Source organism: Microtus ochrogaster, chromosome 21 (genome assembly GCF_000317375.1).
Source record: "Microtus ochrogaster isolate Prairie Vole_2 chromosome 21, MicOch1.0, whole genome shotgun sequence".
NCBI classification, from domain to species: domain Eukaryota; kingdom Metazoa; phylum Chordata; class Mammalia; order Rodentia; family Cricetidae; genus Microtus; species Microtus ochrogaster.
In genome coordinates, this window is record NC_022022.1 from 7,895,771 (window position 1) to 7,909,403 (window position 13,633).

Genomic DNA, 13,633 nt, shown 5'->3' on the forward strand with positions numbered 1-13,633 from the left:
GTATAACACACACCTCCTGGGGAAGAGGCGGGCTAGTATAACACACACCTCCTGGGTAAGAGGCGGGCTGGTGTAACACACACCTCCTGGGGAAGCTGGCTTCATCAGTAGCCCTCTGAGACACAAGCTATTTTAGAAGACACCAAGATGCAGGAAAGACTTTTGGAGACAAAAGGCTTCCTAGGGCATCTACCCCCAAATCACAATGCTTTTCACGTATCTGAAGTTAACCCTTGAACCACTAAGAAGAGAAACAGACATTGTACTCACTGAAATATTTCCATAAGCCATCAGGATGGGGTTGACAGGAAGAGGAACCTGTGAAGAAGTTATTAAGCCCCAGTCATTAAAAATAGGTTTTGACGAAGTTTGTTGCAGATGGAACATTAGTGGTATTTTAAAACTTTGAAAAAGATCCAAACACCAAAAGGAATACCAAAAAAGAAATCATGCCTTGCAGTTCTGAATGGATGGATGAATTGAGTACATTTTATCTAACAATCTGAAGCTGATATCCTGTCCTGCAAACTCATGTATGAACACACATTTATACTCATCACCTTGGTCTGTTATTTTCCATCCTTCCTTGTTTATACAGAAGCCTCTTTGCTCCCATAGTTCCTCTACTTCTTTTAATCCATGAATTACAGTTAAATCTGAAATGACCTTCAGAATTCTTTTGTAAAGATTGCCTAGAGCATAACTTGCTGGACAGGCTCACCTCTTTTCCCGCTGCCCTACAAATGGCTCTGTGTTCTTTTATTTTTGCAGTTTCTTCTCGGTACAACTCGATGGCTTCCATGATCCTCTCAGCCTACATAGAAGATGGCAAAGGAAGAGATCATTCCAACACACACCCATCGGCCCAAGACTCAGAAACGGGAAGGCCTGGCTAGTGACAGCCTGAATTGGCTTAATAAAGACATGCCAGTTAGAGTGCAACGCAGCATTCAGGTCTCAGTATTTTTCCTTATTTTTAATTTGTAAGAAAGAGACAAAATACCAGGCTCAGATGAGACCACACTGGGCGGGACACACCAGAGCAGCTCCTGGGAACACCGAAGGTGTACTCTCAGAAGGAGACGCGCTTTCCTCACTAAGAGCTACACCTGGTCAGATGGTAGACCAAGGGCATCAGACAAAGGTGATGATCGGTGCCTTTGTGCCACCCAGGGCTATGCGGCTGGCATAGGGTAAGGCTTTTACTAAAAAGTCAGAATCCTCTTAACAAGATGATACGGCACTCTACCAACTTACTGCTTTGACTGTTTCAATCGTTTTCTTCCCAGCGAAGTAACTGTCACCTTGAGTCTCTCCTGGAACCTGCCAGAAACAAAGAAATAACGAGATGGGTATTGTTTTACAAAAATGCCACAGTCACTGTCTCCTGCTGAGGACAGGCACAATATTAAATGTTTTATTTGTATCATCATTAGCATTATCCTGCAAATGTTCATAAAGTATCCAATTTCTCAATCTTTTTATCTAAATTTTTGTTTTGCTCAATAATTATAATTTCTTATAAAGTTTTATTCCAAAAAAAAGAAGGCATCTAATGATGAGAATCTTCATACAAGCTGGCCACAGAACTGACTTTATAACTGAATAAAACATTACATTAGCTGGCAGGGCCTCTGGCATCTAATCTCAGTTCCTCTCTCATTATAAGTTCTTGAAATTAAGCAACTCCAGTATCCCCAAAAGATTGACTTACTGCTGGCTGGTCTTCTTTGGCCACACTCTCTTCATACTCTGCTTCCCTTTGCTGCCAAGAGACACACAGAAGTTATACTGAGGGAAAAAACAGATTCTGCAGAGCGAAGGAAGCAGTGGAAAGGGCTTCTTTCAGAGCATCAGGACACCAATGGCACCTGTGTCAACCTGGCTGTGGGGAACAGCTGGCTCTGGCCTTGTAAACACCTCCTATGTGAGCGTGACTGCACTGGACAGAAAACTTCAGCAGGGACAGTCTATAAGCTACTCCCATCAGACCTGAAAACAAACTTAAAGGTCTTACCATTTCCCTTTCTTCCTCAAGAATAAGAGGCTCCCTCGTTCTCTCCCAGAGTCTCAGAGACTTGTCATGAGATGCTGATACAACGTAGTCTCCACTGGGGCTGACAGCCAAGCACCATATTTCCTGGTGGTGCCCCTGGACAATGGAAAACCAAACCGGCACAAGGAATTACAACTTACTTATCATTTTCTACCTGCTTATGCTAGTGGGCATGGTAAGCATTCACAGAAAGTTCCGAAAGCACTGATCAGGCACAGCAGGCGAGGGTTACCTCCAGCGTTTGGATGTGCTCAAACTTGTCTGCATCCCACTGCTTGATCTTGCGGTCCTTCCCAGCGGTGAAGAAGAGGTGAGACTTAGGTACAAACCGTAGGTGCATCACACTAAGAGTGTAAAGAGGTAGGTGTCAGGAATGCCAGGCCAGTAAGCTAGGCATGCTTAGAGTAGCTGGGAATGCCTATTCCCTGGGACTTTCAGTTTATCACTACCTGAGACCTCAATAGATCCTTTCCCAAGACTACACCCACCTGTCATCGTGTGCGAAGAGAGACCTGTGGCAGTCCCCAAAGTCCAGACCCCAGATCTTCACATTTCTGTCAGCAGAGCCGGTTGCTATTAGCGCTCCATCCTAGGGCACAGAAACAACATATTATTTAATGTTTCATTAAACTAGACAAAAGCTAAGCAGAACATTTAACTCATTTCTTTAAAAACATTAAAATAGGGCAAGAATTTTCTTTACCCAGAATACCGTGCCCGGACCTCTAGAGCTTCTCAGAGCTTGGTATGAACTCTGACCATGTCACAGGAGAATGCAACAGTGCTGTGCTTAACATTAGCTATCTATCTGTTCATTCAGTTAAATAAGAAAGGGGGCCCTCTCATCTCTGGAATGAGATTTGTGGAGAGAGCAGGAAAAGTAAAGAGAAAATGCGGCTGGAAAAGACCCTACTAGAAGGTTTATGACCTAGCCTTCTATCCCACACCCCACCACTATTCTCTCATGCTTAGGTTCAAGTGGCTGTGTTAATACAAGGATCTTACAGCTATGGGCTCCATTAGTTCCCTTTTGGTGCAAAGTAGACACTTTTCAAATACACATTCTGACTTGTAGTCATTAGGGGAAATGCGACAGACTATACAGAGCAGAGTTTTATATTCAGATCCTCACCACTGTCATCCTACAGCAAAGGGACGCTGGCTGTAAAGCCATGGGTTTTAGGATGGTCTCCCAATCATGGAGTTTAGAGCAGCAACCTGCCAGAATCACAATGGGTAATTTGCAGGACTTAGATAGTGTTTATGCTATGATTGGAATACAGACCTGTGACTTTTTGGAGGAAGGGGTAATGAGCTCAACAGAATGGTGCAAGTGCTGAACAACCAAGTAGCACTCTGAGAACTGAGAGAAGCGTTTGGTTTGGAGAAGACAACCCACAAACTTTACTTACATGGGAGATGTCCATGCATATAACAGGCAGTTTGTGTCCATACAGTGAGAGAAAAAACTAAACATAAAGAAAAAATAGAAATCACTCATGTTTGTCTACAAAATACAAGCGGTTACACATGGTGCCAAATACAAATTTATAATGCTAAACACATTTCTGGGCTGCCTGCTAAGATCACCTTACATGTATTTGTCATGAACACTAAAGCTCAGTGAAGAAAGTCAGGTTCCCCAAAACTTACACCTCAGAGTCTGCCCACACAGTGTGTATCCCTGAGACAATTATTCTGAGGCCAATGCAGTCCTGAGACTTTGGGCATGGGACCCATTAGCTGAACTTAAAGCTGTTAGCTATGACAGGAGAGGGCTTTCTGTCTACGGATCTTCTGAACACATGAACCAGTGCTTGTTTTAAACCAAACGACAAACTCTGTAACACAATTGGTGTCTCTAATACCCTTCAGTTCTGATAAACATATTTTTAGAAATACACTATTGCTGGGTATCGTCCAATTTTTTCCCCTTATACTGAAAATAGATTCTTTTCTCACATAATATCCTGATTATTATTATTAGTTTCTCCTCCCATCCAGATCCACTCCCCTTCTGTCTCTCACTAGAGAAGAACAGACATCTAAGAGATAATAAGAAAGTGTAACACAATAAAAATTGACTAAAACAAAACAGCCACATTAGATCATCCCAAATTCCAAGGTCACACAGAAAGATGATTCCCAGCCAGAACCACTGTACCTTTAAAGTGTCAACATAGAAAACCTTCACAGTGCAGTCCAGCAGCGACACAGCCAACAGCTTTTGATTGGGGGAGTAACTGACACACAAGACATCCTCGTCTAGCTGCAGGGTTCGGGTGTGCTTCACAGAAAGTCTACCCAGACAGCAGCAAGGAAGAAGTGACAGATGAGAACTCCACAGACACAGTTCCAAACCTGACCCAGAGACACACAATGACAGCTCTCCCTTCATTCCAAAGCCCCACACAAACGTCCGCTCACCTCTTCTGGGTACTGTTTTTGTCTGTCACCAGCTCAAAGTCCCAGAACTTGACAGTTTTATCAGCACCACCTGTCACAAAGCCACGCTGAAAATTAAATGACACGTCAGTTAAAAACCAGTGTAGCCCCAAAACTCTGCTGAGCACACTTCAAAAGAGCCTCAAACTCTCTTTATTTAACGGAGGCCGACAAGAATGAAGAAAAGTGTACCCACGCCCCACTGGGGCACTGCCAGACCTCATTTGAGAATTCCAGCCCTGACTAACAATGACAGGTATGATTGTGAAGTCCTAGGTAACATCTTGTCACCATCATTAAGAAAAGCCTCTAAGGTATAGGATGGCATTTCTTTTATTTCTATTTTTTCAACTTCACCTAAGAGAGAAGCCAAACAAATTTGCTACAAAGCAGTAAGATTAGTTTAATATACATGTATTGAGTAGCCCGTTTCCAGTGTTCACCTCAGAAACATATGCACTATTCCTGCAATGTCCCTGCTTTAAGCACCTTTGCAAGGGTTTCCCAAATACAGAAAAATCAACTGCGGTCTCTGCTGTCCCATCTCATAGCACACATACCCACATGTACATTATCCTAACAGATAGTGGCTACACTAAACTCTGTATTTACTTTTTCCAAAAATACATACTTTCAGTGGATAAAGAATTGCTATCATTGAGAATATTTGGATAAATGCCAAAGTATTATCAAAAAAAAAAAAAAAAAAAAAAAAAAGAACCTAAGACCACCAAACTCAAAACGTCAGAGCAGCACCTGGATTAGGCTCAACGTGCAGCTTTCCGGGTGAGGAAGCACCAGGTATGCAAGCACTTATTACTGAGCTATCTGGCTCAAATATTTGCTAAATAATTTCTCTAGTCATTGCTGGACTAAAGCGGGAAGGGCAAAGTGTACTCCATCCTCTGTATGTGTTCAGAAAATGTTTCCCTCTGTAAAGTACCACAAAACACTGTTTAAACATAAGCCATGCTACTGAGAATCAACAGCTGAACTACTCAGTTTTGCAATGAAGCTACTCACAGTACAGGTGCGAAATGACATCTCTGTGAAATCTAAAGATCAGACACACAGGCGAGCCTTCTGAGACAACACTAGACAGAGCAGCCCAAGCGCCAAGGCCTAGGACTTTATAGTCCATTGCAGTTACCTGATCTGGAGAAAGAGACATGGACCACAGAGCTCCATCATGGGCAGCTACTGTCTCCAGGAGGTTGCCCGAGGCCAGGTCAAAAAGCTGCAGATTTCCGGTCTAGGAAAGTGAACAGAGCTGTAAAGAGCACATCTACAAACTTCATGATTCATGCCCACAGAGTTTAGAAAAGCAACAACACAGGTCAACTGCTCAGAAAATGGATCCTGTCTAAATATTGTCTGTATTCCTTATCTGAAGACATGGAGTTAATGTTGGCTGAACTGCCTTCATACACAGCTATGGAAAGTACAACCTTGCAGTTCTTGACTCTGCTGCTTTCACTGGTTCCACACTTCAAAAGGGAAACACCATGGCTATAGACACATTCAAATGGAAACCTTCCTTTATTTCTTTTTGTTTTTGGTTTTTTGAGACAGGGTTTCTCTGTAGCTTTGAAGCCTGTCCTGGAACTTGCTCTTGTAGACCAGGTTAGCCTAGAACTCACAGAGATCTGCCTGCCTCTGCCTCCTGAGTGCTGAGATTAAAGGTGTGTGCCACCAACGCCCGGCTTAAAAATACTTCTCAAGACACCCCACAACTGAATCCAGTCATAGCACTTGGAAGCTAAGATAGGCGAATCATAAGTTTGAACAGCCTGGGCTACAAAGAAAATCTCTGTCTCAAGACCAACACATGACCCTAAATCCTTATTCCATTCTGTTCTCACTACTTGCTTTCACTGGGACCAATCTGTTTGTTTGCACTCCAAAGTAAGGCTAACAGGGCTAAAGGAACCTTTCAAAGGTTGCAAAGAGACTAAGTGCTGGAGTATGGGGCCCTGCCATGCCATCATTGCTTTACAGGTGAAGCAGCATTCTCTGAGAGGTTTGGAAGACAGTCTGAATCCAAATCCATGTCCTATCATGGCTGTCCCAAACTGACAACAATCTAAGAATAAAGACCTGGTCAGGATGTCATGGCTTTAGAATACCATGTTCTGTCAAACCTGGTAATATATTTATTTTATTATTTGCAACTAATATATCTTACCATCAATTAAACATAATTACATACATTTATAAGCTGCATGTCAGGATAATCATCAAAATGCTGATGGCAGTTACCTCAATGACTTTTAATGCCTTTTTTTGTAATTTGACAGATGATTTGATTTTTTTAAACAAGAAAGTAAAATTGTAAAAACACCAAAAAGGTCAATAAATTAATATCTACCTCTAATAAATTAATTACCAACATGTTCTAAAAAAATCCAACTTCTTGAACATCTTTTGAGCTGCTGACAAAGAAGCCCAGCTTTACCTTTGTTCCTATGACCACCTGCCTGTCACCAGGAACGAAGAAGGAGCAGAGGGCATATTCACAAGGCATCGTGCGGATACACTGCAGAGTAGACCTGCGGGAAGAAGGGACATGAGTTCACGATAAAGCAACATTTCCCACCTTACAAGTACGTGTTTCAGTGCACTGAGCCACACATAGAGATTGACATGACAGAAGACAAGTCTAACTCTTGGCTCACATTCATCTTAGTCACAAAAGAGACCATACAAAAGCAGAGGAAAGCAAGGTATTGGCTGGGTTCCATAGAGCCCAGCCTTCAAGGCCTAGGAGAGAAGAGCTTAGAGTTTCAGGTTGAAATGTCTTATCTTTACCAATATCTAAAAATTAATTTTATTATTATTACTCTTAATTTATGTACATGCATATTTAGCCTGCACGGATGTCTGTGTACCACAGACATGTAGTGCCCTCAGAGGCCAGAAGAGAGTGTCAGATCTCCTGGAACTAGAGTTACAAATGGTTGTGAGCTACCATGTGGGTGCTGGGAATTGAACCCAGGTCCTCTGTAAAGGAAGCCAGTGATGTTAACTGCTGAGCTCTCACTCCAGTCCACAAATTCATTTAATAGAACGTTAACATTTATTCAATCAGCAAATGTAGACAGACATACACCTCTTTGCAATGTTTTCGTCAATGACACACCACATACTTGGAAGTCCTGTTAAGACTATAATGGAGTAGAAAATGGCTCAGTGGTTAAGAGCACTTGCTGCTCTTCCAGAGAACCTGGGTTTGATTCCCATCACTCACATGGCAGCTCACGCCTGTTTTGTAATCAGGTTCTAGGGTGTACAAATGCCCAATGCCCTCTTCTGACCCCATGGGCTCCAGTCATGCACAAACACTTAAAAAATAAATTTTTAAAAATAATTTTTTGCCACTGAAGTGCATTATGTGTACTTACATTTTTTTAGTGAAGCTGATGTATGCAAACCTGAGATGAAATTTATGTAAAGTGCAGCACATCGTGTACAGCATATAACACTGTTAATAACTTACTGTTTTGTTTGGTTTTTTGAGGCATGGTTTCTCTGTGTAATATCCCTTGCTGTCCTGGAACTCGCTCTGTAGACCAGGCTGACCTTCAATTCACTGAGATCTATCTGCTTCTGCCTCCTGAGTGCTAGGATTACAGGTGTGCACCACCACACCCAACTTGTTACTGATTTTTATACTTAGTATAGTCTATATAAAAATTTTTCTGTAAGGCTGAGCAGTGGTGGTGCACCTCTTTAATCCCAGCACTCATGAGGTAGAGGCAGGCAGATCTCTGAGTTCAAGGACAGCCTGGTCTATGGAGTGAGTTCCAGGACAGCTAGGACTATTACAGAGAGAAACCCCGCCTGGGGGAGTGGGGTTCTGTAAAGAGTATGCTCTCTTATACCTGTCATGGCCTCACGTATTCCTGTTTACTATATATGGACATAGACAAACTTAATTAGCAGAGATTCACTAAGTTAGCTAAATTTAACATTCTATGAGAACACAAGGAATACGATTCTAGATGGTGAACTAGGAAGCAGCACCATCAGCATTAGAGTATTTGAATTACCCAAGGTCTTAGGGAAAGGAAGGAGGGCAGAGTGTGAGAGAGACTTCTGATGGCATGTAGACTCAGATATGAGGGTGCACTGGCTGCATGCTTCCTTCTAGCCAAATGCAGCCAAAGCTTCAAAGGAAGGAAAAACTTGGCTTATTTTACTCCAAATTTAATTTTTTTAATTTTATTTTTCCATTTTATTCATGGAGAGGAGCAGGCACGCACGCACACACACACGCACACGCGCACACACACACACACACACACACACATACACACACACACACGGACAGAAGACGATTTGCAAGAGCCAGTTCTCAGTTCCCACTTTCCAGAGATCAAACTCAGGTCCTTAGTGCCAAGTGCTTTTCCTGCAGAGCAGTCTCACCAGCTCCACACCAAAATCTGATAGAAGCTCCATAGACCAACGCCAAAATGCAACAATTGATCTTTTAACTGAACCGTGTTTAGGTTCTTGAGAATAAAAGCCAATCATCAAGAGTACCACAAACATTTCAAAGAAAAGGCAATTCTACTCAATGGAGGTACAGGAATCATTCACAGACCTGTTCCAGATCTTAACGGAATCAGCTGCGGCTGAAAGCATAGCTATGTTATCAGAGCTGAATGACAAAGTGCGCACGTCACTGCGGTGGCCTCCAATGGTGATCCTGCTTGTCCTGATAGGCTGAGGGGTCGGCAGGGATGCATTGAGTGAATATAATTCCACCAGGTTATTCTGCAGCAGGAAGACTGCCTTTAACTCTCCTTGAGGTGAATGAATCAGGTCAAAGGATCTGCAAGGCAGAGTCATCACAAACATTCCAGCTACTGTCTTGGCTCATGAAGTCAACATTTCCTAAGAAAAGCTTATGTCAATCTACGGTTTAAGCGTGCACACAGAACTTTAGATATAATACTGTTCTGGGTATTGAGCAGCAGTAGAGCACAGGCTTTAAAATTTTTTATTGCTTTTACTTATTTGAGAGTGTATGTGTGTACACATGTATATGGGCCACATGCGTGTGGAGCTCAGGACAACTTGAAGGAGCCCGTTCTCTTCTTCTCCCACATGGGCCCCAGGGACCAAAGAAGGCTGTCAGGCACGGCAGCAAGCACCTTTCCCTACACCTGCTGAACCATCCCAGAGACCCACAGCATAGGATTTTAAAGTAAAAAAGTAATAAATAAATAAATAAATAAATAAATACATGAAATCTGCATTCAGCTCTTAGTTTTGACACATATTTGGCAGCCTGAAAGTATCAATAAATAATAATAAAAAAATGGTCATGTGGGCTTGTGAATGTGACATGATCACCACCTTCAAATTTAATTCACACACACACACTGGCAAATATCATGTCATGCCAGGGATACCTGGTAGCTTATTACTCTCTAATACTTAAGACACTAAATCTTCACTTACTTGATCTTGGAAGAAGTCTTGATATTGGCCACCCGATGGATCTCATCCTGCAGAGTCATTGAGACACTAGTTTCTGGGTCCTCCTCCCCACTGTCAGTATTCAGCCTAGAAAGGGAAACACACCTGAAATATCACCTATCAATTTTCCAGGAGATTCTCACTCTACCGACTGATACTCTGGTCCTGGGACAAACAAGCGGATGATGCTGGAGGAGTGGCCTGGCCTCCAGGGTTACCTTGAGAACTGAGCAGACTACAGTTCACTGGTCACCCTTAGTAAACAGACTGGGAATACAACGGGCCCATATCATCTCCTGCGATCTCTGTCACCCAAGTCTCTGCACTGAGGTGTTCCTGATGAACTTCTCTAGCTAACTCTAGAACTTCCTCAGCAAGTCTCTAAGCTGCAGTTAGTTGGACCTTGTCATGTGAACCAGAACACATCTTAAAACATTTGATCAGATGATTTTAAAAATCACCTTTAAATTTGATAAATCACCCATTAAAGACTTTCTTCTTTCTTTGGTCTTCTGTGGTATGTTTGAGTGTGTGGAGGCCAGATACCCATGTAGGATGCCTGTCTTCCTCAACTATGCTCCACTTTGAGACACTGTTTGAGTGTCTCTTAGGGAACCTGGAGTCCTCGGGTTCTGCTCCTGGTTGGCCAGCTGGCTGCAGAATCACCTGCCTGCATGTCCCTGATACTTGCACAGATATTCCCAGTGCCTGAAGTCTGCAGTCTATTTCTGTGAGGGTCTTAGTATGACTCAGAAGTGTGTTAGGAATAAAGAAGTATGAATCAAAAATTCAAACCTTGTGGTACCAGTCACCAAAATTTCTCTAGTTTTTAGCTCTAATATGTAATCAAGCCAGTGTTTTCATTAAAAGTCAGTTTTTCTATAATATATGGCTACCCAGGATGTTTTATTATCAGTATTTTTTTTAAAACATACTTTGCTTTCTTTCTAGCTTTTTTCAGCTTCTTATCCATTTTCTTCTGAACTTCTGCTTTGGAAAGGATACAAAATACTTCAAGCACAGAATCATTTCCCTAGAAAGGCAAAAGGCAGGCAATGTGAGTCTAAGACAGGCAGTTTACAATTTAGCTTATACAATGCAAGAATGAAACAGCAACATTTATGTGTCTTCCTTACTGGCTGGATCATCACGAACAAGTTCATATCTCTGGGTTTGTTGTCTCGCCTATAAATCATGCGCCTTTAACATTGACGAGAAAAGCTAGCCTTTAATAAGTGGTCTTTAATAATAACAAATGTAGTTACTTTCATTCATGTTATAAATGCTATGCTAGAACATTAGACACTCATTTTAATTAAATTGATTCAATTTTATATGGTGTGTGTTTTTGTGTGGGTATGTGCATGAGAGTGGAGGTGCCTGCAGGTCAGACATGTCTGATCAGATCCCCTAAAGCTGGAGTCACAAGTGGCTGTGAAAAGCCCAACATGGATAATGGGATCCAAACCCAGGTCCTCTGCAAGTGCGTCACTCATCCACTGAGCTATCATTCCAGACCCATTTTCTGAATTATTAGACACTAAAATTGAAAGGGAACAGTATGACTGTCCTCTAAGCCTGGTACTCACGTGGCACGCAAGAATCCGGCCAGTCTTGTCCACAGCCAGGCTCACAACTCTGTCCCTTCCTTCCCGCATTATGGAGCCAGCTTTTCTGCAGGACAGGATGCGCTACAGAGGAAGCAAGTGAACATGGGGTTAAATGTCTGCTCTGTTAAAGCCTCTGAAAAGGCATGAACTTAATATGTACAGGTGACAAAACATCCCCTAAAACAATACTGGAGATGGTTAACCTAAAATCTGCCCTTTCTTGCCCAACTAACTCAGTCCACCCAAAGAAACAAAATGGATTACATCTTCTTCAGACACTTCATCCGCTTCAAGAGCGCCATCCTCTGCTTCAGGTGTGTCCTGTGTTCTAGGACACTCTTTGATTTTCTTGGGCTCTGGTTCTTCTGGGTCATCAATCTAATTTATAAAGATGGAAGAATAAAAGTTACAAATGTCTCAGGTATGACTCTTAACCCCAATGACCTAGAAGCCTCTCAACGACTTACATCTTGACTGGGTGACCTCTGATAAACTTCTTCAATGTCAGGACAAGTTTCAGAATGTATTAGAAATTGGCATTATATACAACAAAACACTATTGATTATACAATCTCCATTGACTTTCCATAGTATGAGGACTATATACGAGTAGACAATAGCACTGAAAACTAATGGCACAACTCTTCCTTAACTTCAAAGTTTTCTCTTTGTAGGAAAAGATATTCTAGAGCGAAAGCTTGCCACTGGTATTGGTACTGGCAGAGGCAGTGTAAGGTATATTATAGTTTCTCCTTAAACACAGGAAAAACAGTCATTAGGCTAGGATATATAAAACCCATCACAATGGCTACTGGATATATGGCTACACACTAGCTCCAACAAAGCCTAAAGCTCACAACCACCCCCCCCACACACACACATATATTGAGAACCACTGTAAGACTCCTGAGAATATGTGTACAAAAAAATGCATGCATCCTACAAAGACTGTAGTTTGAAGAGGAAGACCTCTAAAGTCCACCCAGATATGTCCATAGGTCCAGGAATACAAGGCTAAAATGCCACAACCTAAACAACATTATTACCAGAAGCTCTAAGCCATAATCTTCTCTTTTCAGCTTAAATAAACCAAAGCTAGAATGCACAATGAAGAAAAGTCTTGTTTAGAACACTCAGGTCATCAATGTAAGAATTCCTTCTATTTCATCTGATTCTATGTTTATGAGATGAACTGTGAAAACATGCAATTGGCCATGATTTGAACACAGTCATTACCTCCTGCAGATAGGCGATATCCCAGGCTCTCAGCTCACTGTCTGCAGCCCCAGTGATTAATCTCTTTTCTTCAGAAACCAGAACCAAGCCCCACACCTAGGAATAAAAAACAGCTTGATCAGTCTTTAATACTCCAAGTGGCATAATGAAGTGTTGCCAAAGTGTACATTCACTATACTGAACTCCCTCTGGCATTTCAAATCTAAGGAACAGCGTATTGAGGAGAGCTTTCCCAACCCACTAAGTGAAGCACTTTTCCAGCGGGGAAACTGTCCATGTGCTACTAGGATTTCTCTACTTTCCTACTGTCCTGTTCAGATAATAGCTACACAAGTACCGAGCACAATCCACGATTCGGGGTCTCAGTTGTTTTGGGCAATGTCTGGCAAATAAAAGATGCCTTATTAATGTCTACTTCATAATCCTCAGCCTTTAGCATCCAAGAATTAAACAGTGGTGACACGGCAATACTATTCCCAATAAATTTTCATAGACTTCTCTTTATTAGAATCCTTCATTATTACAAGTATGTTTTTGAATGCCTGACATAAAGGAAGGCAAAGATATTTAAACTATCCTCTGAACTTGGCTGAATAAATCTTATTCAGGTAAACATAAAACTACCCTTTTGCTCTATGTATGCACCTGGGAAAGGCAATTCACATATCATTAAATGAATCCACAGTTGGGGCTAATTCTTGTTTGTCAACTTGATTACATCTGGAATTAACGCAAATGAGTGAGCACACCTGTGAGGCTGTGAGGGATTTTTTTTTTCTGTTTTTTCTTTTTTTTTTTTTTT

At 41.8% G+C, this 13,633-nt stretch overlaps 2 protein-coding genes across 3 annotated transcripts in view; one reads left to right on the forward strand and one right to left on the reverse strand.

Annotated features, from left to right (window-relative positions):
* Window positions 1-870, forward strand: part of Spag17 (sperm associated antigen 17) — a 234,078-nt gene extending 233,208 nt beyond the window's left edge. Inside the window, exon 49 of the mRNA XM_026784085.1 lies at window positions 772-870. The gene's annotated coding sequence lies outside the window, so the exon portion shown is untranslated. The remainder of the gene's footprint in view (window positions 1-771) is intronic.
* Wdr3 (WD repeat domain 3) overlaps window positions 1-13,633 on the reverse strand; it is a 24,443-nt gene that overhangs the window by 4,389 nt on the left and 6,421 nt on the right. For both annotated transcript variants that reach the window (XM_005357094.1, XM_026784083.1), the window contains exons 6-23: window positions 12,832-12,927; window positions 11,860-11,973; window positions 11,575-11,676; window positions 10,921-11,018; window positions 9,968-10,072; window positions 9,105-9,335; window positions 6,957-7,050; window positions 5,652-5,753; window positions 4,484-4,569; window positions 4,221-4,356; window positions 3,469-3,525; window positions 2,545-2,645; window positions 2,289-2,400; window positions 2,018-2,152; window positions 1,715-1,765; window positions 1,258-1,323; window positions 722-814; window positions 271-318 (exon numbers count right to left, since the gene is read on the reverse strand). In XM_005357094.1, the coding sequence (XP_005357151.1) occupies window positions 271-318; window positions 722-814; window positions 1,258-1,323; window positions 1,715-1,765; window positions 2,018-2,152; window positions 2,289-2,400; window positions 2,545-2,645; window positions 3,469-3,525; window positions 4,221-4,356; window positions 4,484-4,569; window positions 5,652-5,753; window positions 6,957-7,050; window positions 9,105-9,335; window positions 9,968-10,072; window positions 10,921-11,018; window positions 11,575-11,676; window positions 11,860-11,973; window positions 12,832-12,927 (1,827 nt within the window). The remainder of the gene's footprint in view (window positions 1-270; window positions 319-721; window positions 815-1,257; window positions 1,324-1,714; window positions 1,766-2,017; window positions 2,153-2,288; window positions 2,401-2,544; window positions 2,646-3,468; window positions 3,526-4,220; window positions 4,357-4,483; window positions 4,570-5,651; window positions 5,754-6,956; window positions 7,051-9,104; window positions 9,336-9,967; window positions 10,073-10,920; window positions 11,019-11,574; window positions 11,677-11,859; window positions 11,974-12,831; window positions 12,928-13,633) is intronic.